Below are 26019 nucleotides of genomic sequence, written 5' to 3'. Positions count from 1 at the left end.
CAAAACCCCTGTGGAGGGCAGTGGGGAAAAAAAGGTTATCAGTGCTCTGTGTTCAGCCTTGCTGCTGACCTGTTCTGTGATCATGGCATGCATCCTAAGGCCACAGTTTGCAAAGCAGCCTAATACTTAAATACAGAGATGAGCATTTCTCTTGTTGCTAAAAGTTTCTGACCAATCTGGTGCTTACTTAGTTAATTTTGTTGGAAGGCTTTGAAACCAGTTAATACCTAACCTTTGAGCTTGCTCTCCTGCTGTGAGGAAGCTCTCCAGCAGTCTGTACAGATCGTGTTGGTTGGGGGGTGCTTTTCAGCAAGGCTCAGGCTGCTGAAGATTTCAACCCTTGTCTTTTCAACAGAGAGGTGCTCATGAGATTCGGGAAATACGTCAGTTCCACTTCACAGGCTGGCCAGACCATGGTGTCCCATACCACGCCACGGGCCTGCTGGGATTTGTACGGCAGGTCAAATCCAAGAGTCCACCCAATGCTGGGCCTCTGGTTGTTCACTGCAGGTAGGTCAAACACAAATATCTCTGCTGTGGTTTGCGTTAAACTCAAGACCTACATTTGCTTTTCCTTTACTGTGTATTCCCCACACAGGCTGCTGAAGCCACTGGAGGTTGTCTTGGTTTCAAAAGAAAGGTGTTTGCTAAGGAAGGCAGGAGCCTCCCCTGAAATTTACATTTTCCATTTCCTGAAATGGAAAATGTAAATCCCCCCCAGCCCCCCCCCCACCTTTTCCAAATTGCTAAAAATTTTAAATTAAGGGGCTCTCAGGCAAAAAATACGGGAGCAGGGAATAACAGTTCTTTAATAGAGAAGAAAATAAAAAGATAAACAGTGCAGTAAACCAAAATGACACTGACAGAGTCAGAACACAAGCTGACACCCTGTTGGTCAGGGTGTTGGTAGCAGTCCAATTGGAGATGTGCTGCAATCCTCCTGGAGTGTCAGGTGTGGTTCTGTTGGAGCAGGGATCCTGTAGAAAAAAGGTGTAGTCTTCCTCTGATGATCCAGGGGAAGAGAGCAGCTGTTCCTCTGGGAAATCCAGCGGAGAAAAGCCGTGCTGGTGTTCCAGAATCTCCACATTATATCAGGGTAGAATGCTTGGCTCTCCCCTCTGGGTGGAGCATCTCACAATGGGATGTTATAGTTCTTATCAGCCATGCAGTGACATTCAATAGCCTGTTATCAGCAGATGTCTCCCCAGTTGTGGAAGAGATAAGGAACACTGCCCACTTAACAGAAGACAACTGCCATACAGATGGTAAATAGAATACAATTTGCTTGACGATCCAGGACAGACGTCTACTCAAAAAATAACTTCAAACAAGAATACATATATTACATATATAAGAAACGTATATAGAATATATAAATGAGAGTAAGAAAGCTGAGTCTGAAGTTCTGCAAGTACCCGTCTCAATTTCAGTAATCATCCAATTGATCAAGCACCTGTGAGATGAACCCTTACACCCTTTACATTTCCAATACACTGCTGCACATTAACTGTGCTCTTCCTCTACTTCAGTGCTGGTGCTGGCAGAACTGGATGCTTCATTGTCATTGACATCATGCTAGATATGGCAGAACGAGAAGGCGTCGTAGACATCTACAACTGCGTGAGAGAGCTTCGATCCCGCAGAGTTAACATGGTGCAGACCGAGGTATTGCTCACCTACTGGAATACTGCTTTGCAAGAAAAAATACCCTTCTAGCCCATAAAGAAAGAGCTTTGTAGCTGGCACCCTCCAGAAAGTAGTTTCCTGGTCACATGCAGAAAATAGTCTCTGCCCAAACCTGAAGAACCCTTTCCCAAACAGGTGCACAGTTATGCTTCTCTGAAGGTTCACAATGTTTCTTCAAAAATGGGGGAAATCAGGAATTTCCTCTCTGGGAAGGATTGATTCTGGAGTACATCTTGTTGAGGCTTAGTTTCATGATAGCACCTACAGAACCGCCCAGAGGAATGAGAAAACCAGAAACATTCTGAGTTTTGTTACGGAATGTTACTGCACTTCTCTAACTGCTTGTAGTTAGTTTAAGCCAATCTTTATGTATTCATTCTCTGAATGAGTGGGATAAAGTTTTTTAAACTGTGGTTGTTACTTCTGGTCTTGCTTCAGTGCTGGTAAACTGAAGAGTGAAGTAGCAACCATATTAGTTGCTATGTTTTATTTACCAAAATACTAATGGTCCATGCATTCCATGTCAGTAACTATCTATTTTAACTGCTTAACCAGGAACAGTATGTATTCATCCATGATGCCATCCTGGAAGCCTGTCTTTGCGGGGACACATCTATTCCAGCTTCTCAAGTTAGGTCTGCTTACTATGAAATGAATAAACTAGATCCTCAAACAAACTCGAGCCAGATCAAAGAGGAATTTAGGGTAAGTAGTGGCTTACATTGCCTAGAAGCTGTAGAGCTCAGCTGTAGTAAAGACTTCTGCTTAAGTTTTTATAGCCATATGAATATTATAACAGGTCTAGGAGGGAAAGATGGCAAAAAAAGGGAAAAATAACATGTCACTCATCTCTACTGAGTAATGCTGAATCATAAAATAATGCAGTGGGGTAGTAGTAAAATATTCATTTTACTCAAGGGATGTATGTCGATCCTTCCGCTGTCCTTTCTCCAGAAGGCGGGCAGCTGTCTTTGAGGTTATTTTCCATAATCCTATGCTTCTGGGATTTCTCTGCTTCCAAAGCCTGCTGACTGGGATGTGTTTTCATTTCTCTGCATATTGATTCCCGCTGAAGCTGAATGCTGAGCTGATCTATTCTTAAATATTTTGGGTCGCTTTCACTGCTGTGTTAATTTTTCCGTTGCATTGTTTACTCTCCTTGAAAGACTTTAAACATGGTGACTCCGACGCTGCGTGTCGAAGATTGCAGCATCGCGCTTTTGCCGCGAAACCACGAGAAGAATCGCTGTATGGATGTGCTGCCTCCAGACAGATGCCTGCCTTTCCTCATCACGATAGATGGGGAAAGCAGTAACTACATCAATGCTGCACTGATGGATGTAAGTCTCCACCACATCATTAATAATAAAAAGGCAATAAGCAGCCCTCCAAACGGAGCTGTGCTAGAAAATGGAGTCAGCATAAGAAGGAAAACCTTCTGGCTTGTTTTGTTACCCAGAAGCATGGCACAAAATCTTTAAACTCCCAAGTACATTTAGGATCACACATATGTTATGTCACAGCCAAGGTTCCAAAGCTATGCTCAGAGAGCAATTCAGGGAGTTTTGATAAATTAAATGTGTCTGGATTTCTCCCTTGTGCTTGAATTTTTAACCATCTGGCCTAGGAAAACAAGAGTTACCTATTAAGAGATACAGGCAGTTAAATAGAATAATAAGGTTTGCAGCAATATTTCAGTTCCCTTTGTTTATAATTTAAACAGTAATTAACAAAAAAAAATTGTCTGTCAACACAAGATAGTACACAAGCCATTACTTCAGCCTTCCTGTTTATTTCTGCTTGAATGAATGGTTCCTCTTCATGTGTGTGTGGAGTTTTTTCCCCAAATGCGTCTATGGCAATTCTAATCCTTGTAATAGAGTAACAGTAAAAAGACACTTAAACTGCCTTTACAGTCTGTAGATATTTATAGCCTATTTTTGACAATTTACAGCTATAGTCATTACTGTTGTCAAACACATAAACAACAAGAAAAAAGAGGTTAGTAAGGAAGGAACACATTGTAAATGGCCTTTTTAAAAAGTGAAGCTAGAGTAATAACTGTTTATTGCATTTTTTTTTGTTTCTTTCCTTCCAAGTTCTCAAAGCTTTTTCCTAAAATAAGCCAAAGTTCAAAACACTCCTGTGAAAATGTATCTTTGTGTTTATCTATGTAGAGAAACTGAGAACAGAAGTGTAATTGACTTGTCTAGCTTCTCACAGTAGGTCAATGACATTTCATATTAGAGCAGAGCTGCCTTAATTTGCAGTCTGTGATTGTGCTGTTACATTGTCTTCTTTCCTGGAGACTTCAGTACTGTTTTGTTCAACGAATTAAGTAATGCTCAGAAAGAGCAGGGCCTTAATACTTACTTTGAAGTACTTTCTTCACTATTGAAATAATGGGCTGCATGCAGATCTGTGTCTGGGCAAAAGGCTCCAGGGAGGAGGTGATTTGGGTTTGTTTCCACCGGAAGCATGCTTCTGCAGTATCCCTGCACTGATGGACAAGAGCAGACATTTGTCCGTCTCTCTAAACACTCAATCTCCAGCAAGCAAGATTAAGTGTGTCCCCCTCTCCACTTGAATCCATTGAGGTGTTGTTGAATCACCTCATGTAAGCCTTTCAGAGCTCACTTCAAGAAAAAGGGGTAGCAAGCATAGTTTTCCTTATTCAGTATCACAATGAGTTTGAGAAGAGTTTTCCCAAAAAAATTCTGAGGATCCTAATTGAGTGAATAATGGAGACCTTTTTGGACACCTCTCATCTGCATGAAGCTTCCAGCAAGGCAGGACCAGTAGGATAGAAAGCAGCTGCCTAATGTAGGAGCAGCATCATTACCTGCTGGTTGCCATGTGCTGAAACAAAGAACCAAAGTTTTTCATGTCTGCATCTGTACCCAAAACAGTGGAATCATTTTCTGTGGTCTCCTCAGTGACTGTCTGTGAAATAATGATCATAGAATATCCTGAGTTGAAAGGGACCCATAAGGATCACCAAATCCCATAATTGCTAGGGTTGGAGGAGACCTCTGGAGATCATGTGGTCTGACCCCTCCTGCCTAGCAAGGTCACCCTGAGCAGGTGACACGGGAACATGTCCAGGCAGGTGTTGAATGTCTCCAGAGAGGGAGACTCCATGACCTCCCTAGGCAGACTGTTCCAGTGCTGTGCCATGTCAGTGTAAATAAATCCTTCCTTACCTTCAGGTTGGACCTTCTTGTGTTTTAGCTTATGGCCATTGCTCCTTGTCCTTTCACTGGCCACCACCAAAAAGAGTCTGGCACTATCCTCTTGGCACCTACCAAAGTCAAAGCCACCAAAGTCCAAATCCTGCCCAGGACAGCCCCAGGACAGCCCCAGGAATCTAACCACTTGCTTGCAGTAGCTGATCTGATTGGATCTCTGTTGTGGTGCAAATGGTTCAGTTCAAGGCATGTAGAGACTTCCCCGCCCTCCTTAATGAGGGCAGTGGCACCCCCTCCCAAAAATTGCCCCAATATGGCCACAGTAGCTTTCAACACTCAGAAGGATGTAAGTGAAAATGGTGGTTTGAGATCCACAATGGAAAAGTTCCAGCAAACAGCTCAGTCGATGACATACTCTGGTACTAAAAGAAACAAAGAGCACTGAAATTTATCCCCTGGGTATCTTCACTGCTGTCAGATAGACCAGAATTTCAACAATATTTCTGAAGAATAACTAGATATTTCCTTTCACAGGCATCATTCAAGTTTAGAGCTAAATGCAAACAGCCAAGATTAATCTGTCCATTAACAGCTGAAAACAAACCCCTTGCTCAAAATCTTGTAGGAGTTACCCTGGAAGCAAAAGCCTCTGATGATTTTACTCTATGCCTGTGGCATGAAATACATTTTAGAAATATAACATTTGCAGAAGTTATATCCTTCCCAAATGCAGTTTATTAACTTTGAAGCATATAAGATCTCCGGAAAGAGATGAAAACAATATATTAATTATACAGAAAATAGAAATAATGCTTTTGAAGTTTTGGGGCTATGACTGACATTCTGCTAAATGGATTTTTCTCTCTTGCCATTCTTCTCATCATCTTGTTACTTCTTTGCAGAGCTACAAGCAACCATCAGCTTTTATAGTTACACAGCATCCCTTACCAAATACTGTCAAAGATTTCTGGAGACTGGTCCTAGATTATCACTGCACTTCAGTAGTTATGTTGAATGATGTGGATCCTGCACAAGTAAGTCAAGAAAAATGCTTCATTTAAAAGAGGAGTGCTAGTGCCTCAGCATTTCAGAACAGCTTTAAGATGTAATTAGTTTTTTAAAAACAACATTAAATACTTACAGACTAAAACATTGATTTGTAGCTTGCAGATACTCAGAGGGGAAGAGGAATAAATCAGACTATCAGCAGCTTCTCCTCCAAAATGTTAGTGCATACAGACATAAATGCATGCACCTGTAATTTATTCTGAGAACATGTTTTGGGAAGGGCTGCTAAAACCCAAAAATTAAGGTTGTAGAATTCTGACTCAAGTCTGAAACATGCTGTAGTGGCCAAAATCATGAACAGAAGCCAACAGCTGTTCATTAGTCTGCCTGAAACAGGTCAATGACCTTGGTCTCCTTACCAGGGAATAGGTGTTCCCAGTGTGAAAATCTGTGTTGTGTGTTGCACAAAATGATGTCATTAGCATGGAGATAGGAGCTAAACTAGGAGAGAGGAGCTAAAGACTGGAGACTAAGCATCCTTTGGAAGAGAAAAGAGGGCAACGAAACGTGTAGGGGAATGTAATTACCTTACAAAAGAGTTGCACATGCTGTACATGTTGTTCAGAAAATTGGAAAACTGAGCCTACCAGTTGGCAATTTAATCACTAGGATTAATCACTAAGTGTCCCAGAGCCTGGCTCACAACTGCACAATTCCAAGTTCTTACAGAGATATAATTTTCTTAGTTCCAACAAGCTGCACCAGCCCTCTGCTGGAATAATGTGGTGGTAATCTGGATTCTTAATATGTAAATATTTGTTAATTATTGGTTAAGAGAAATTGTAATTTTTTAGAGCAGACTGCAGGTCATTTGATGATCAAGAATCTTTTTAGCTTTGTTCAGTATTGCATATACTTAAAAAATATTTCCTCTTCTTTTTAACATGTAGAATTTGTTTTCAAAAGATACTGATCTTCCTTTTGGTCTTTCAAAGGAACATGTAGGAATTCCACACACTGTTTTAAAGACTGAATTTCTGGTTCTAAGCCCTGCGCTGTCTACAGGGAGGAAAAACAGAAATGAAAGACAAAACTTTTATTCATGAATCTAAGATTATTTTGTGAGTGAATAAGGAAAGACTCAAGGGAGACAGACTGTTAGGGACTGCTGAACAGAGTGTTTTTTAATTTGTTGGCTGTGTTTTGAATTTACAGTAGGGCATGGCTATTCTAAGCATGTATTAGCCTCACAGGATTTAAAAGCTATTGGGATATGCAGTTAATGCACCTGCCTGTGCAGTATGTTAAACCTTTTACCTCTTAATGTGAGTAACAATCTTTTCATTAGGAATAAATCTCAAAACCCTCAGAGCAAACAGAAGTGGAAAGAGGGCAAAGCTTATTAAAAGCACACATTACATTCAGATTTATTAATAATTACTGTTATGATTATTATTTCTGTATATATGAAGTGTTTACAGTTCTGTTTAGATATTACCATTTATGTGGATTGTTATGCTCTATTGGGAAATGAAATTCAACCCTTCACAGTGGCTCTGACTTGAAGAGAGTCGCTAGCATCACTTGCATGCAAAATGTGCAGACTTAAATGCTTTTGGTTTCTTTAGAACTTGAAAATCGTAGCTTCCTAAAACAGCCCCAGCAAACAGCTCTGCTTATTATCACTTAAGCATTTTTCAGAGATCTGTTAGAGATGTATTCCTATGTATTTGAAAGATGTGTACTAAACTGTGCACATGTGAAATGATCTGAGCGCTGACATTTGCAACAGTTGTATGCATTGCATTTTGCCATCCTGTACACCATCATATTTCGTAATAAAAATTTGTGTAAGATTTAGACAATATTTGGAAAGTAGTTGTCTCAGCAGACCACATCATAGGGAGGGTTAAAAAAATGAAAATATATTTTCCTACTTAAAATTTCTGGGTTTAACTTGTTAAAGTGATCTCCTGCAAATCAGATCCTGTTTTCTTTTTTTAATTGATGTAGTAAATGGTTATGTTTTCCTAAAATGTAGTCATCTCTAAACAGCTTTGTTGAGGACTAAGTATTGTAAGAAATGCAAAACAACATCTGGAGTAAATGTGATTTGTCAGCTCAGCTCTGGATCACCAACAGCAATGCAGCAGAATGAAGACCACAGCTGTTTTACTGATTGAAATAAAAAGTTCCAAATATGACATCAATGCTTCTGCAAGCAAACAAAATTTCATGAGTTCATACTTAATTTTGGTGAATGCTTACAAAAGCTACATGCTCAAACTGCTCTAAATATCCCTGGCAAAAAAAAATCATTAGGATTTTTATTAAAAAAAATAGGCAGATTCTAGCTTCAAAAACCTTCTTGCAAAGTGTTGATTCAGTCTTTAAAGTATTAACACAGATGGTAATTGGTTCATGGATTAAGCCATTGTTATATTATTAGACACTAAAACCATGCAAGATAATAGTAATTTTACTTTGTGATCTTCAGATACCTAGAAGTAATTTTTTCTGAGAACTGAGGAAAGCATAATTAATATTTTCAGGTGTCACTAATAAGGTGAAATCAAGCAATTATTGGAATTTTAATGAAATGCTTATATTAGCCAATATTATTGGTCACAGGTGAAAAACGTGCAAGTTAAGTCCTGAGTTTTGAGAATTTATGTACCTTCCCTAGCATAAATCACATGCACTTTGAATTATTAGAAAACTATTCAGGGCAGTTGGAGGTCCCAGGCCTTTGGTCTTTAGCCTCCGCTGTCTCCAAGATATGGCAATATTTGTCAGTCTCTGTCATGTCATAATCTATTGCAGAAGTAATGTTGAGTGTCAGAAGTGTTTTACTCCAGGCACCAAACACTGAGAGCAGAGCAGCAAGAACCAGCACATTAGGTACTGTGGAATTATGAAAGCAAAGTGCTTGAAACCAAACCTGGTGTGTCTTGTGTTTTATAAAGATACTGTGCAAGAATTCCAGTAGTACATGTATGACAAATTCAAATACAGGTGATTAACTGTGTTCTTTTTTTGTCCATGATCTCCTTTAGCTCTGTCCTCAGTACTGGCCAGAAAATGGAGTCCACCGGCACGGTCCTATTCAGGTGGAGTTTGTATCGGCTGACTTAGAAGAAGACATCATCAGCCGGATATTCCGAATTTATAATGCAGCCAGGGTAAGGATCTTATTTGCAAAACAGTTTTGTCTCAGTAGATGAGTTGAGTTTACTCAAATCATAAAAATGAAAGCTAAACTCACATAGAGCCATTTTCATTTTTCAGCATATTTATTTGAAAGCAATGGCGCAATACTGAGTCACAGCACAATCACAGAGGAAAAAAGACTTCTATGTATAATAAAAGTAAAAGAAAAAATTTTATACATATCTCAAGTGTGTTAAATGCAAATGAAATAAATGCAGCATTCAGATTGTATGATAGCCAAAAAATGCTGAAATCAGTGCTGTTTTCAATAGTTTGAAATTAGCCATCTTGTATATTTGTATCCTGTGTTATGTGAAGAAAGCTGTGCACCAATACCAGCTATGTTTTTCAATAGCAATCCCAGCCTCTTAGTGAAGATCCTCTCCCAATAACCACACTTCATAACATATGTAACCACTTCAGAAGGGCAAGCAGGTTGTTCTTGTATCCAGCTTTTATGCTCCCATAAAGTTGACAGAAGACTAAATAAGGCATGTCTTTCAAGCTGAGTGGAAAAAAGATTCCACCACAGACCAGATATGTGTTCCCATCCAGGGAGCCTTTGCAATGGACTCGTATCAGCCACCAAAAGGCTGCAGTTAGGAATAAGCAGCACTTCCTTAGGAAAAAAAATCAAGAACTTCCCTGGGACCTCTTAGCTCGCTAGACAGGGAAAGGCACCAAAAACATGTTAATATCCAAACAGAGAAGCAGACTGTAAAGCTTAAAATACTTCTTTAATGCTGTGAAGGCCTGGCATTTGCCGTAAATGCGGCAATATAAAAAACACAGCCTCCAGCAGGCTGTGACCTTCAGCAAGCACTGGGTCTGGCTGCTTTGGGAAGAGGGGCCATCAGCTGAAGGAAACTGGACAGGAAATCAGTAGATTCCCGACTTTGACATAAAGCACACAAAACCAATTGGAGAGCACATCTAATGCCGCAACCGGTTTTGTTTATTCCCATGTTGTGTTAATCTTACATCTTCTCTATTAACTCTTAGTCTACAGAATAAAATATAATGTCAGCGTTTCTGTGTGTTGTTCATTTTAGGAGTGGCACTAAAATGCCCTCACTTTGCACAGAAGTGGCAAACTCTAGACTACAAAACCAGTTTTCATGTGCATGTTTATTATGCCCTTTTCAAAGGACTGTAGTTTTCTGCCACTATCACTTGTTCTGTGCTCCTTTTTTATTTTAAATCACCATAAAGCAACTGTTCAGTAATGTTTCACCAGAGGGGTTCTGACTGCTGCAGTAGAACACAATAAAATAAAATGTAGTTAGATATTTTTTTATAAGCCAGAAGCATCTAGGAGTTCAGTTTGGTTTTCTTAATGTTTCCTGCTTCAAAATATCTTGAGAGGGTTTGACCTTTCTTGTAAAAAAAGGACAGAAACACATAAACGTTCTTAAAAACACTGAAGTTTATATATGAAAACAGTATATAATTGAAGTTATGTTACAGCTCTTGTCTTTCCTACCAAGTTCCTCCTATCTTAATAATTAATTATTTGCTTGTTTGTGCAGATGTACTATTGCTATATTTTAGCCTATTGTATAGCAGTCTGGTTAAAAACTCTTGTTGTAATAACTCCATTGGAAATTAAAAGTCATCAATCCTCAAGGGCAGTTGAAATTACATTAGCAGTTTGTCAGCAGTCATCTGCTTGAACAGCTTCCCTTCCTGATGCAAATACCTAAATTATGTGCCAGACAAATGCTGTTACTTTTCCTGCTTTTGTCCGGATCCCTACAGCCCCAGGACGGCTATCGGATGGTGCAGCAGTTCCAGTTCCTGGGGTGGCCCATGTACAGGGACACTCCTGTTTCCAAACGCTCCTTCTTGAAGCTCATCCGTCAGGTGGATAAGTGGCAGGAGGAGTACAACGGGGGAGAGGGACGCACAGTTGTGCATTGCTTGTAAGTATGGAAACGGGAGAGAGGAACGCAGGAATGCTGTCACAGAATTGGTGCCAGACTTTAAAAGATTTGTAACGAGGTGAAGAAGCATCCATCTCATCGGGAGCTGAATAAATAATACAACTGCTCATTTAAAAGCTTTGAATGCAAGAGGAATTGTGTCATTTTAATGCAGATTCATGAGTTTCCCCATCTGTCCTTTGTTAAAGCCCTATGAAAAGATGATGGGTTCGAGTTAACTCTGTTTTATATAAAAATGTCCAGTGACTCTTGCAAATGGGATAGTTGCGTACTTATTCGCAGTAAATCAAAAATGTGCCTTCAGAACAATGTACCTTTTATTTCTGCAGATAAGGACCATAGCAATAAGTAGTTTTGGATTCATTTTCCAGGCATAAAGCACAGGAGTAAAAGTGGTGTGATAGACCAGTTACAATGATCCTGTAATTGCCTTACCTTTCTCTAATAATGGTATATATTTTTGTCCTCCTGTGACTTTGTGCTCCACTCATGCAGACTCTCATCCACTCTGCCACCATCCTTCTTTTGGTACAGTTTAATACTTGCACATGCTTTTGCCCTCAGAAGTAGCTGATCTTTTGAGGCTGTCTTCAGTGGTTGAAGTTGTATTCGTCTTCCTCTGAACATATGTTTAAAGGTGTTGCCATGATAGAGAAGGGACCTGCAAACAGGAAAACCATGCTCAGAAGTTGGGACCCTGTGTCAGAAAGATGGAGAAAAATCTAAGAGTACATTAATAATTCCCACTATCACTGACCTTGAACAAGTCATTGCTCTTCAGTTTCCCCATCTGTAGTATGGGGATAATAATACTTTCATCAAAGGAGCATTGTGCAGTGTGATTAATTAATGTTTTGAGATCTTTAGCTGAAAAGACCCTTTTGAAGTGCAAATTACTGTTATCTCTGAGGTGGCTGATGATATTAAATAGTTGTACAACATCACACATGCGTCACTTCCAGGCAGTAAAGAAAGAAAAAGCTCTAATATAATCCTTTTAAATGACTTTATTTTAATTAAAATTCTCAAACAGTCCCACAATATCAGGCACTGTTTTGGCAGCAGAGAGCATTCTTTTCATAGTGCCTGGATGTGACAGATGTGCGACGTTGTATCTTCCTTTGAAAATCAACCATTTGCAAAGCTTGTTTGAAAGACCTGCTACCTAACTAGTCTGCACTCTGGTAATTATTAAGGTTTATTATTTTCAGTGAAGAACAGCCTAAAGATTCTGATTAGAATAAGTGTAGAAATAATGGGGTTTCCAGAAAGAAAAAGATTCTCTTGAAGATTAAAAATAACCAGGGATAAAGTATTATTAAATCCTGTATTTGATCACGTATATGAACATTTGTGCCTGGCTTCTTTGTTAGCAATTCGCTTTGGGTTCTCATCCTCTGATAACTGTGGGTGGAGGGGGAATACATCTGCCTTTGGGAGCAGTCCTTGCCAGGCAGCCAGCCCCTCTTCCTGCTGCCAGAAGCTGAGATAATCAGCCAGGGGGTCATGGCAGCACCACCCAGTGCCATACCAAGTGCAGCCACCAGGACTCCCCCAAATGAGACTTTTGGTGCTTTTGCAGTTCCTCTGAAATGCCTTTGTGTCCAGGAGGAAAGCACCAGAATCTGGAATAAAAGAACTCAAATATTCTCTTTCTCTGTGGCATTTCCAGGCCTGATGCTCATTGCAGCCATGTGTGTTTACAATGCAAAGCAGTGTTGAACTGAAACTAAAAGTACTTTATCCCTATTTTAGAATCCTCTTTGTGCTGTCTCCAGTATTCACTGAAGGGTGGTGCAAAACTCAGCCATTCAATTGCCTCCAGGCTGTCAGCCTGCTGACTTCTGAATCATAGCTTTGAGATCTTTCAGCATGCCCATTCCAATTAAAAATCATGTTTTGCCTGGAGTTGGGCAGCCTTTGGGGCCAGGAATGTTCTGTGGTTTCTCCCTGCTGGAGCTCCTGCCTTCTGGAGCCATCCCTGTTGCTGTGCAAACTTGTGACACAGAGTCCATTGTAACTGAGCCGTTTCATCACTTTCACTGCAGGAATGGAGGTGGCCGCAGTGGGACCTTTTGTGCAATCAGTATTGTTTGTGAAATGCTTCGACATCAGAGGGCTGTTGACGTATTCCATGCTGTGAAGACACTGAGGAATAATAAGCCTAACATGGTGGACCTTCTGGTAGGAGCTTTTTAACTGCACCATTAAATAGAAAATGTTCTTTTTCTCAGAAGAGTCAGTAAGATTTCCAGGATTTGCAGTGGGAGTTGTTCACAAAGCAAGAGAGTCATTTTCAAAGGGGATAATGAAGTCACTTCACTTGTAAGAGTATTTTTACATTGCTTTCTTCCCAAGGAGACTTTGTCTCTGTTCGTTTGAATTTTTTAAGAGTTTAAAACTTTCAGATGAACATCCTTATTAATTTTCTTTTCTAGCAGGCTGAACCAAGTGGAGAGCAGCACTTGCATGGTAGAAATAATAGTTATGTAAAATTAAATGCCAGATTTTCAAATTATATATTTTATAAATAGCTTAATCGCCTAATATTTATCAAAGCCATGAATTTCAGTTTGACATCCAGAATATTGCATTTAATTATGGTTGCTCTATCTCACAGAAAGATTAAAGAAGTTCAGAAACAAGGGGCCATGTGCAATTATTTTCCTAGAGAGTGTTTTATGAGCTTTTTTCCTAAATGGAGAACTGCTGAAGTGCCAGCTGCTGTGCCAGAAGAGCTGCAGAACAGCTTAAACCAGCAGGTTCTTACACTCCAGTGTGTAGTTTTGTGCTTGGAGATGGGTGTAGCTTGATGCCGTGTTCTGAAGCCTGGGCTATAAAAGACACTTTTACAACATCCTGCTGCAGAGGTGGCTGCTTAAGAGGCAGCTGCATTTGATTTAGTACCACAGGCGGGAGGAAGCAGCATCTGGGCACTTTCAGGGATGTTAACCCAATCTGAGCCAATGTTGCAAGCTCTGGTTAAGCCAGTTGGGGTCATTTCAGCAGCTCTTCTATAGCATGCCCAGGGTGAGACAGGAGACATCTCACTGAGCTGGTCCAACCTATTGCAATTTTAGGAGAGGACCCCCTTAGATGAGCTGAGTGTGGCACACACTGGAGAATAGGCAGAAAGAGGGAGGCTTTCAGACACAGGTGAAGGCAGGTGGTGGGGGATATCCACCTCCCCACCACATGGATGGCTGTGCCTCCTCTCTCCTGCGGGAGAGTGGCTCCCACTGCATTCCCCATCACAGTGCTCTCTCCTAGCCTGCCTCTAAAGTCCCAAACCCTCCCCTAGGCCTAGCTCTGGCCAGGCACTTGGAAAAAGACCAGATGTTGTCAGCTGTGCAAAGCCAGGAGGGAGTTAGTGAGCAGCACCACAGGGCCAGCAGTGTGGAACTGTGAGCGTTATGTCAGTGAGAAACTATCAAACTTCCATGGTGATGGGAGGGAGCAACTTGATTGGATTCTTTTCCTCTAGTTTATATCCTCAGGAGAAGAATCATCATGGTGAGAACCGTACATTTTTATTTCCTAGATATTAAGAAAAATGTCCTTCTGCTTCATTCATGTAGTATAGTTTATACAGGGATTTGGCAGGCCTGCTGTTCTTTATCCTCCTAGAGTTTAAGCCCACAGAACTCTCTGATCTCTTATTCATTTATTTGATAGAAATAAAATGAAAATTACCAGTGTAGAAGTACAGTTAAAGAAAATGCTCGCTATAAATTCCCATTTGTGACAGTTCTCCGGGTATAGATTTGTCAGGCAGTTGTCTCCATTTTTCAGCAGAGAATTTTTTTAATCAAAAAAGCTAAATGTGTTATTTTAAATAAAAAATACCTTTTAGTAAATTCAGAGTGGTATTGGGAATGTCTGGAAGGCATAGAAAGGCCTTGTAGGGCCTTTTTATATTAGGAAATTTCAAAGCACTGGTGAAAGAGATCAGTATTGTTTTCCTTATTTTTACAGACAGAGGAATAAAGGCAAGGGACAACCAAGATTTTTCCCATTATCACATAATGCACTGACTGAGCAGAGTTAGAATGACACCTCTTCAGTTGTGGTCTGCCACCTCATAGGAGCAAATATTTGAATTAGCCAGGTCTCAGTTTCCATGTAGATTGCTTCATGGTAAAGGGAATTGGGAGACTTGAGTTCTTTTCCTGATCTTGTTACTGACTTTATCCTTTATGACTTTTCTTATATTAATGTGTCTTTGCCTCAGTTTCTCTACTGGAAAAAGAAGAACAGTAACATTCATGTACCTTGTAAAATTTTATGGTAAAAGAGAAAACGCTCAAAATCATTACATTGTTTCACAAAAAACTGTTTTAAGACTGCTTTATCAATACATGTCATGCACTTTCTGACTACATAAAAGTCAGTCTTTACCATCCATACTTAGAGATTCATCTCTTAATTTCACTGAATCATTGGGCTTTCCTCCAAGTGTAAAAATCTAAATGCCACATCCCTACAGTATGGAAATCTAATCATTTTTTTCAGCTATCATGATATTGCAAAATATCTATTATGGAATGCCCAAAGCATTTGGTGATAAATGTTATTGGGCCTACCCACAGGTGTCCTAGAAAATAAATTTAAATATACCTCTCTGAAGCTAGCTAGTCTCAGGAGACTTTTAATATCCACCATCAAGTGAATAATAAAAATGTATAAAGGGCACTAGTGAGTGAACACAGTGGGAAATAAGGTATGTCTGTTCTTGAAGACAGGTATTCAGCTTACTGAAAATGACAGTTATTCTGCTAGATCAGTAAATCAGCACAAAATGAGCATGGAAGAGTGGAAATGGATGAGTGGCTGATCTCTTGTTTTGATCTGTTATGTAGTTATAGAACAATTTCCATTTATTTGGAAACATATATGCAATGAAAACAGAAAAGGGATTTACATAATACTCTGTTCTTTCCTTTCTTCTTTTTTGTTATTCTTTTCTCATTCTGAAGAAGACACAAGCAGTTTATGGAACCTTGCAGGACTTTAAACCCTCTCATACAACTCACTCATCACTTAGGCTGTATGTGCACCTAAGACTTGTCATCTTATGACATGACATTTCCCAGCAAAAGAACTTCTAAATGATCCATGCTTGTTAATAGCTTTTTGATTTTATTAATAGTATAGGGTCTTTTGCATGTAAAGTAGACTCTCTTCTCAGCTGAAATGTGACCCAAAATCACAAGTACAGGCCAAAAGATTTAATCCTTTAAAATGTTTGCTTCAGGGAAAAGAGAATATACCTGAAGATCTTACTACTCGTGATGTTGGGCAAGGCTGAGTGCAGTCAGCTCATTAAATCTGTTGTTGCTCCTAAATGTCAATATGTGCTTAGTTATCCTTTATTAATCAAATAAAGTGCATAAGCAAAAGAGGCATTTCAGTAACAGAAATAGTTCTGAAACTGGCAAGTGTTTCCAAATTGAATTTTCAGAAGCCAGAGCCCTTAGATTCAGGGAACCCTCACTTAACTATTTCTTTCAGCTTTTCTTTCATTTAAATATTTGTAGTATTTCTGAGTATTGTGAGTAGCAAGAATGGAAACAGGAGAGGGGTATGTATGGACATAAAACTGGGAAGTCATCAGTGACTGCACCATTTAAAAGTTTCAGGGTGGACAAAGGTCAGTCAAACCTGTCCTCTCCATTCCACTGAAGATGTGAAAGGGGCCAAGACATGAACTTTTGTCCCCTAAGATGCAGAGTGGGTTTACATCCCTCAGGAAGGGGATTTATTTCCCTGGGACTTGCTCTGTTTCCAAGCAGCTACAAATAAAACCAGCAGGTCTGTGTTTGAAGCACAGGGCTGGAACCTGAAAACTTAGCCTCTTTACAGTTCCTCTGTTACCCAGGCTAACTTGACCAACACTGGCAGTTTCTAAAAATTAATTGGAATTAATCCAAATTATTTAGCTCAGGCCCCATCTCACAAGGCTACTGGTTTGGGTCTGGGCTGCAGATAGAGGACCAGCAGTGAGTACTCTTGCCCTGAAATGCAGCATCTGAATGACATTAAAATAAAAGTTGCAGTCTGGGAAGTACTAAACACTGGGTCTATTTTAAGATAAACATTTCCAGGGAGGAATTTCAATAACTCCAATTCTCCAATAAAGTGCTACATGAGCATTTTCACAGATGACAGAAGGGTTGCAAGTCAGTTTGCTTATGTGCAGTCAGTTTTTCTCATACAAGTGTATTACAGCAGCTAAACACTCATCTAACATGAACGGTAGCATAAGTTACTATGTATCGTGTCTATTGTCTGGTTAATATAAAGATTTTCTTATCTGAACATAAATTGGATTTGCAAACTGGTTCCCACTGACAACAGCTGATAGTAAATAATTTTAACAGGAGAGAAATATTGACCCCTTTAATTAAGTTTCTTCAATAACTGACTTTGTGGTTTCCTTTTGATTTTTCAGGATCAATACAAATTCTGCTACGAAGTGGCTTTAGAATACTTGAATTCTGGCTGATTGTCTAAACAGCACAGACAGAGCTCCTCCTTTCACTATCACAAACAAAGCAAGTCACTTCATGATGTCTGTGTAAATGAGATGAAGACTTCTCAGTGTTATGCTTCTACTGCTTTGTATAATTGGCTCTTTTTAAGAGCCCCAAAAGATGTTTATAAAACCGCTTGCACTGCCCGATTCCCACTCCGAAGCTGCTGCTTGGCACCCCTGTGAGCCTGCACTGAACCACGTGGCAGTCCTTGAACACCTTACTCATGCTCAGCCATCGATGTGGTGAAGCAGCATAGTCCTCTGGTAAATAAGAGAGCACAATTATATTCTTATGAAGGAATTTGTACTTTTTCTGTTACATTTCGTTGCCTGTGATTCTCAGTCATTGTCACAGCCTAGTGTACATTTCTGTTCTGTGGAGAATGCTGTCTGGCATTTTGATAATATATGATTTTAGTTATATTTGTATTCTAACACGTGCATAATAAACAAATCATATGTAGCTTATCTGAACTAACAGAAAGACATGTACCAAATCATGATAACTTTGTTGAGTTGTAATTTCTATCCACTTTGTACCATTTCATAGAGAGAATCTTGATAGAAATGCAGTTAAAAAATGCAAAAGACAGGATGCTCAGATTAATATATCCAAAGCTTTTTCATTTGTTTATATTGTAAATATTTTTTGATTTCATCAAATTATTTATTCATTAAAATGATTTTTTTTGGTGAAGCACAGTGAGTGACAATCATTTTTATTAAGCCCTGGAAATGCTTACTGTATGATAGTGTAAACATTTGTTTACCTTGTATGGATTCTCAGCTCAATAAATAATTACATACATGATAAAATTTTGTTTAATTTAATATCTCTTGGCATCTGAGTGCCTCCAACTAAGCCTCTTTTCTAGATTAAATCTAGTAAATACTGAGCTACCTCCAGTGAGTGTTTATTGTGTGATCCAGTGTTGGTCCAGCCAATAGCAAGGTCATAGAATCACAGAATGATGGAACGGTTTGGTTTGGAAGGGACCTTAAAGATCATCTAGTTCCAGCCCTGCCTGCCATGGGCTGGGACACCCTTCTCTAGACCAGGTTGTTCAAAGCCCCATCCAGCCTGGCCTTGAACACTTTCAGGGATGGGGCATCCACAGCTTCTCTGGGCAACCTGTTCCAGTGCCTCACCGCTCTGAAAGTGAAAAATTCTTCCTAACATCTATTCTAAATCAGCTCTTTCTCAGTTTTAATCCATTCCCTCTTGTCCTGTCACTACAACCTCTTGTAAAGAGTCTATCTCCATCTGTCTTGTAGGCTCCCTTCAGGTACTGAAGGGTTGCAATTAGGTCACCCTGAAGCCTTCTCTTCTCCAGGCTGAACAAACCAAATTCTCATGGCCTTTGCTGGGATCCCTGGTGCTGAATGCAGCTCACCAGAGTGGAGTAAGATACACTGTGCCAGTATATGAAAGAGGTGAATTGTATGCTTAAAAATGCACAAATGCAGAACCTGAAAGGTGCCCTGCTCTGAAGAAGAGATGGTGCTGTGCTGGTAGTACTTGGTCTTGCACAGCAGCCCTCTGCAGCCCTGGGCATTCTCTGCCATTCCCTCTGTGCCTGCTGCTGCTCTGGGAGGGGTGGTGGTGCTCTTGTTCTTGAGATGTATGACTGCTGTGAGGGGGATCTACTTCCTTCTGTTAGAGATGTTAAAGACACCCATACTAGAATGGCTGGTGGGGAAGTTACTCAAATAATTGTGAAAGTGCTCTGTTACTAGAGCTGTTGTCAGTGGACTGGTTTACATAATTAAAGCTCCTGAGAATGGCTGTACTGATCTTCCATGGTGTCTGGATTGTTCTCCTTTCTACAAAGCACTGACCAGTGTCTGAATATGCTGGGAATTGCTTTTGTTGCAGCAACAAAGCAGCAAAAAGGGGGAATGAGTCAGCAATGGCTTGCTGAGCCATCTGCTGGAACCACAGAACATTTTCTCACCCAGAAGTTTCAAGGAGACATTGCAGGCAGAGCAACTGCTCAATACCTCCAAAGCTTTATGGGAAACCCAGTTCAAGGATGTGGCCGACTGCACAGTATTTCAGCTCTTAAATGATCCTGCTAAGCTGTCTGGAATGGGGGCAGTATCTATATAAATGTATCAGTCAACCTGATGCATTTTGAGAAGCTCTAAATCTAACAGATCCAGCTTGGACAGAATGACTCACAGCTTGTCAACTCCCAGTTCAAAACCACTCTGAAATTTAGATCTGAAGACACAAAGACAGGTTTGCTCTGCATCTGGAAAGCATCTCTTTTAAAGTGTAGCTGGCAGGTACAGGCCATTGCTATAAATTGAACAGTGGCACTGAAAAACTTGGGAAATACAGTCCCAGTCCTGAGAAGAATGATGGTCTTTAGATGAACCTTGTAGCATTTCAGCCTGTTGCCGAATGTGCTGTTACTCATTTTCAAACCCTAGTGTTCAGAAACAAAATCCAAACCTCCAACATCATATTCCTCACAACCAGCTTGACAGGCCAGGTATGCCAGCCAAGCACGCTTCTTTGTAATAGTTATGGGACCATAAAAAGTTGTGTTCTGTGATCTATCCATTGAAATATGCATGGACACATCCAGTGTTTCAAAAAGCATAAGTAAGATATGTGTGCCAAAGGAACCCTTGGACAGAAGGTGATGCTGGCAGTGAGATCCCAAATGTGAAATGCAGCAAGAATCATGGATTTCTCTCCCGAGGACAGAGATTGCCAGTGTCAACCAGACATTATTTCAGCTGCTGCACTCGTGCAGACATACTTTGCACAGGTTGGCCTTGGGGGGCTGGGGCAAGGGGTCAAAAGAGATGAGGAGGAAAGAGTTCTGCAGTGTTTCGTATTGTTTTACTGATGTTAGTCTTTTTTTTTCACTAGTTCTTCTGACATAGAGTTTATGTCGTAGAGTCTGTCTGATGTTGTTCCAAAAGGCATTCTGCAAACTTCATGATGTTCTTCCAAAAGGCATTCTGAGAACTTCAGTGCCATAAAACTGGAGCCAGCCAAAGAAAGCACATCAAGCAGCTTTGTGTGCTCACTCTCATACTACAGCTATCAATCCATACAAATTAAACAAGAATCCAGGCTTAGGCAACAAAATATTTTGCCTAAAAGAAAAACAGATGAGGACTTCAGATGAAGCTGATCACATGGTTGGAGCACCTCTCTGATAAGAAAAGGCTGAGGGAGCTGGGGTTGTTCTCTGGAGAAGGGAAGGCTCCATGGAGACCTCATTGCTGCCTTCCAGTACTTCAGGGCAGTCTGCAGGAAAGATGGTGACAGACTTTGTAGCAGGGCCTGTTGCAATAGGATGGGAGGGTAATGGTTTTAAACTAAAAGAGGGACTATTTAGATTAGATGGAAGAAATTTTTTCCAGTGAGGATGGGAAAATGCTGAAACGAGTTGCCCAGAGAGGTGGTAGATGCCCATTCCTGGAAACATTCAAGGATGTGTTGGATGCAATTTGTATCTAGTGGAAGGTGTTCCTGCCCATGGCAGCAGGGTTGGACTAGTGCATTTCAACCCACACCATTCATTCAGGAGTTAGGAATGGAGAAAATAAAAGGAATCAGAAAGGATGAGAAAGAAGACATGATGAACATGAGGGGCTGATATTCCAGAACTCTGAAAGTTATCTGGAGGGTGGCATTTTAGAGGAGACAAAACAAACAGCAGTGATAGCCATGTTAAGTGTTCATAACCCAGCCTCCCTTTTCAGAAGAAAGTTACATAAACACAGGCCCAGCAGAGCTGCAGAACTTTGGAAGACATCAGTCCCAGTGTGGAACAGAGGAAGGGATGCTTTCTTCAGTGCCCAGTATACCCAGTATATAAGAGGTATATAAATGAATCAAGAGATACTTGGAATGGTTTGCCATTTGTTGTATCACCCAACTCATATCTCTCCAGGACATAAGGTAGGTGATTTTATTTAAGCTATTCCAAAAGAGCGGCAGTGGGGATGGTGAGAGAGGTGATGGCATGCAGGTAATCTGTATCTTGATAACAGCAATACTCCTGACACCTTCCAGGGCTGCTTTGTCAGCAAAATTAGTCTGTCCCTGGCAGGATACCTTCATGGAGTATTAACAACTTAAGGTCTATAGCTAGTAAGATGAAAAATAAAAAAAAAAATAGAAAAAACATCTTACCCATCTCTACATAGTGTGTTTCAAAAAAGTGTCTGTGCCACAAAGACTTGATCTGAAGGTGTAGTGCATCATCAAGCCCATCTTCATTTTGGGTATCTCCTTTATCTGGTTCTGGCTCATCTTTGATATCTCTGAAATGTTTTCTCTTTATTTCATTGTATGTGGGTCTGTCCCCAGATCCAGCTGCTTTCTGTATGAGCCCCTTCACAGTTCTTTAATAACATGTAGCAAAGACACAAACAGACTTTTGTTCTTTGAGGTGTGCCAATGGAGATAATTTGACACTTCCAGCAACAGCTATTCCAAGCCTTTTCCTTTGGGAAGGCTTGGGGAAGCTGTAATGGCAGTAGCAAACATAAAGCTTTTGGCATTACTCACTCCAAAACTGAGCAGGATTATCTGCTGTGTCTCCTTCTGTGGTTGTTTTGAGTCTTGCCTCTTCTCCCCCTGCCCCCTCCCCCATATCAAGACTGACTCAAGGAAAGTAAGTAAATCTAAAGTTTACTTGAGGTTTTACAGCCTCATTAGTTTTTTGATTCAAAAGTTATTGGGTTGCTCTGCCTCCCAAAGTAACTTCTTAAAACATTTGTGCATTAGCCTTCAGAGGAAGCAAGTTATACACACAGATCACTGTAACAGAATGATGCATCGTCTCATTTTGGATTTATTGTTGGCTTTACACTCATTTATCAGCTTGGAGCCTTGCCCTACAAAATCTCATGCATCCTATATCTCATGCCAGACACGGGGCTTTACTAAAAGAAAAATTTAATTAGGAAAAAAAAAAAAATTATATCGTAGGTGTGATGCTTGTTAGGGAAGACAATGACCACTACCAGTTTTGGGGCACACTACCAGTAAAACCCAACAGACCATGTGAAAAGAATGAATAATGCCATTTCTAATTTGAGCCCATTTGGTTGGTTTTTGTAGCTTAGACCTTGTCTATATGGTGAAATAATAAACTGATGGGTGCACCTGCATTGCCTCAGCCATTCCCATGCTCTGCCTGTGGGACCTTTCCATACACCACTGGCATGAGGGAGATTGTTCTGCACATCCTGCTTAGCAGCCAGCATCCCCCTTCAGCATCGCAGCCCACTTTAATGGAAAAACTTTTCTAACCCTTTGCAAATTACAAAAAACAGCAGCAGCAAAATGCCTTCCTCACTCCTGCTGCTATTTCCATGCAGACTTCTCTGTGGAATGCTGACAAGGCAGCTCCTGCCCTGGTTCTTTCGCCAGACTCACGTGATCTGCTTCAAGCGTGAAAGCCACTTCCTGCTGCCCACACTTGCTCCAGTCTGTCTCTCCAGGTTTTCACCTACTCTTGGGGCAAGGCTGTCACATCTCCAGCTCCAGGAGCCCTCCTGGAAGATGCAGTGCCCTCTGGTGCTCCCACTGCCCTTCCAGTCCCATCACCACAGCATGTGCTGTTCTTTCTCAGACCTGAGAGAGGTGGAAGGAAGATTTGAGGCTGGGGGGGGGGGGGGTGCATGCTGGGGTCTACAAATATTCTGCCATGATTTTTATTTTTTAATATTGCTAGTAGGATTCAATGCACAAAGGAAAAGGAAAGGGGAGCCTTGAATATGAAGAGTGAGAATGATACTTGCTGTAGCTTGTCTGGGGGAACATGGCAGGGGAGATTAATATCTCACGTTCACTGACAGTCTTTCCAAGCAGTGTATTTTTACTTCTGAAACCCTTGTATTGATGTGTTTTTAGTAGCAGCTAGAAGATTTTTAATTGTATCTCTACAGTTGTGATATTTCTAGCAATTGAGGGTTTTTGTGATGATGTGCTCGGGGGTCACAATTAAAGCCTAAGTGTCTTTCATGCTACACATGCATTAATACTGCTGCCAGGCCTGAGCAAATGCAATCAGAACTCCCAGTCCTACACACATTTACATTAATATCCTCTTGTCTAGTCCAACGTACACAAAAAAATCAATCTGATACTCACACACATTATGCATATATGAGTTCATCAGTCCTTGTGCATGTCCTGTCATGATGCTATATTGAGTCTGTTTGGGATGAAGTTAATTTTCCTCCTAGCAGCCCATATGGTGTTGTGTTTTGTACTTGTGATAAAGCAGTGTTGATAGCACACCAATATTTTAGCTATTGCTGATCAGTGTTTTCACAACATCAAGACCTTCTCTGGTTCTCACTCTGCCACTACTCCAGCAAGTAGCCTGGGGGTGATCAGGAGCAGTCAGAGTGGGAGGGAACATGGCTGGGAAAGATGAGCTCCACTGACCAAAGACGGGATGTCCCATGCAACACATCATCACACTCAGCAACAAAAGGGGGATGGAGGAGGGGGAAGCAATTGCTAGGAGACTGGCTGGGCATTGGTCTGTCTGTGGGAGGTGCTGAGTAAATGCTTTTGCATTAATTGTGTGGGGCCTTTTCCCTCTTTCTTCTTCCACTTCCCTTCACTTCTTGAACTCTTTTTTTATCTCAACCCACATATTTACCATGCTTCTGTTCTTGCTGTTCTCTGGAAGGACTGTACAAGTGTCTCTGTGGAGACTTAACTGCTGGCTGGTGTCAGTCCACCACAGCACATAAAAGTTCATAGGACTAAGGTCTACAAACATCAGTCTCACACAAAAATATGCTTCCACAAAAAACTTTACATAGCAGCTTACTTGTCATAACATGAATTGGGTTGCTGAGGTGCTCAAGCACATGATGTATGTCATTAAGAGCACATTTTAAAAATGAACCTGAATAGATGGAGCAGATTGGCCCACTCAGTCAAAGTGATAAAAACATGGAAGTTGTGTGTGGCAGAAAATCTGGGGCTGGCATTTGGCCCTCTCTATCTGTACGGTATTCAGTCCATTTTAAGCAATGTCTATAACCAGCACTTACTATGACAAAAACCCCTCTGCCAGTGCTTTTGCTATGCCATGAATGAATGTTACAAGTGGGCAGAGCCCTTCCTGAGAGCTTCCAGGCTGCACAACTGCAGACACTGTACAAGGAGGTGGCATTTGACCCTGATGAGTTGCTCCTCCAGAAACTATTACCTTCAGATTACTCAGCGGGGTGAGCACCATGCTGGATCACATACTTCACACATGAGGTTAACAATGACAGCCTCTGAAGAGACCCTGGTATTTATGCAATCTCATTACACCCTGTATTTGTAACCCTTAAAAGTTGAGCTGAATGCATGGAGAACTAACCTGCTGTTGTGTCCTCTTGAAATTCTGATTTATACGGTATATATCAGCCTACAATATAAACCTTGGGGATGAAAAGTCTTGGGAGTGAAATATAGTTACTGCCTTGCCACATGAGAAGTAGGATGACATTTTATGTTGGTCCTTGAAGATTTCATTATCTCAGTGCTCTCCATAGGTGGGAATGCCTGGGAAACTCTTGCACACCCAGTCATGAGGGACATGACCTTTGTTGGACATGGACAGGAATTTATTCAGTATTACACACCACATAAACCAAAATGTAGCTTTGCTGTTACAGAGATCAGCACAGATTCATCCACACTGAATTGCAGTCATGGATTGCAGCCCTGTGTTTTGGAATTACTACAGTCTAAATCTGAAAACCAGATTTTGAGCAAATCTATAGAGACAGCACTGTTAAAAAACCATCTGCCAATGGCTTGCAATGCTTTTTCTTCATTTTATTCAGGTTGGGTTTTTTCCTTGGTAGGATATGAGCAAAATACAAGCAAATACAATCCCATCACCCAGACTAGGTACTTTTCACATCCTGGTTCTTCAAGCCTGACTGTACTAACCTCTGTTGAGACCTAGCAAGAAAATAGCACATGTACAAATCCGTATCTGTTCCAATGACAATCAACAATGAAATGCAACATCAGTCTGTCTTCTGCCTTCTTTTGACAGCCTTGCATGGGGCCACAGCTCGACCTGACAGCCAAAAGGGCCCAGCAATGAGTGCTGCTGTAATTGATTTGAATAAAAGCCTTTGATTTAGTAAATGAAAGCTTTTGATATATTAAAATGCACTGTCTTTCTATCAGATGACAAAGCCTGCTGGTCCAATAGAGCTTCTCTCTCCTTCTGTTGGCACTCCTCTCTTCCTTCCTCCCTTCCCATTGCCAACCTTCCCTCTTGCCAAATCATTCTGACCCCCATTCTGGGTATCTGACAACACTTAAGGATCAGTCTGTCGTCATCCTGTGGCTGGTTTGACAGGCAGCTTTGCCAAACCCATGTCCTCCAGTGAAGGCTCTCATGCCTGCTGGCAGCATTGCTCTCCTGTTTGCCATCCCACCATCTGT

The 26019-nt window shown here is 40.8% G+C and overlaps 1 protein-coding gene across 6 annotated transcripts in view; it reads left to right on the top strand.

Annotated features, from left to right (window-relative positions):
• Positions 1-19369, top strand: part of PTPRM (protein tyrosine phosphatase receptor type M) — a 443671-nt gene extending 424302 nt beyond the window's left edge. For all 6 annotated transcript variants that reach the window (XM_050971530.1, XM_050971533.1, XM_050971531.1 and 3 more), the window contains 9 exons: positions 356-510; positions 1530-1665; positions 2242-2391; positions 2853-3026; positions 5777-5908; positions 8939-9064; positions 10851-11014; positions 13084-13219; positions 17487-19369. In XM_050971530.1, the coding sequence (XP_050827487.1) occupies positions 356-510; positions 1530-1665; positions 2242-2391; positions 2853-3026; positions 5777-5908; positions 8939-9064; positions 10851-11014; positions 13084-13219; positions 17487-17540 (1227 nt within the window). In that variant the 3' untranslated portion in view covers positions 17541-19369. The remainder of the gene's footprint in view (positions 1-355; positions 511-1529; positions 1666-2241; positions 2392-2852; positions 3027-5776; positions 5909-8938; positions 9065-10850; positions 11015-13083; positions 13220-17486) is intronic.
• The last annotated feature ends 6650 nt before the right edge of the window (positions 19370-26019 follow it).

Source organism: Serinus canaria, chromosome 2 (genome assembly GCF_022539315.1).
Source record: "Serinus canaria isolate serCan28SL12 chromosome 2, serCan2020, whole genome shotgun sequence".
Classification (NCBI taxonomy): domain Eukaryota; kingdom Metazoa; phylum Chordata; class Aves; order Passeriformes; family Fringillidae; genus Serinus; species Serinus canaria.
Note: the sequence above shows the minus strand (reverse complement) of the source record. Positions and strands in the feature narration are given on the sequence as shown.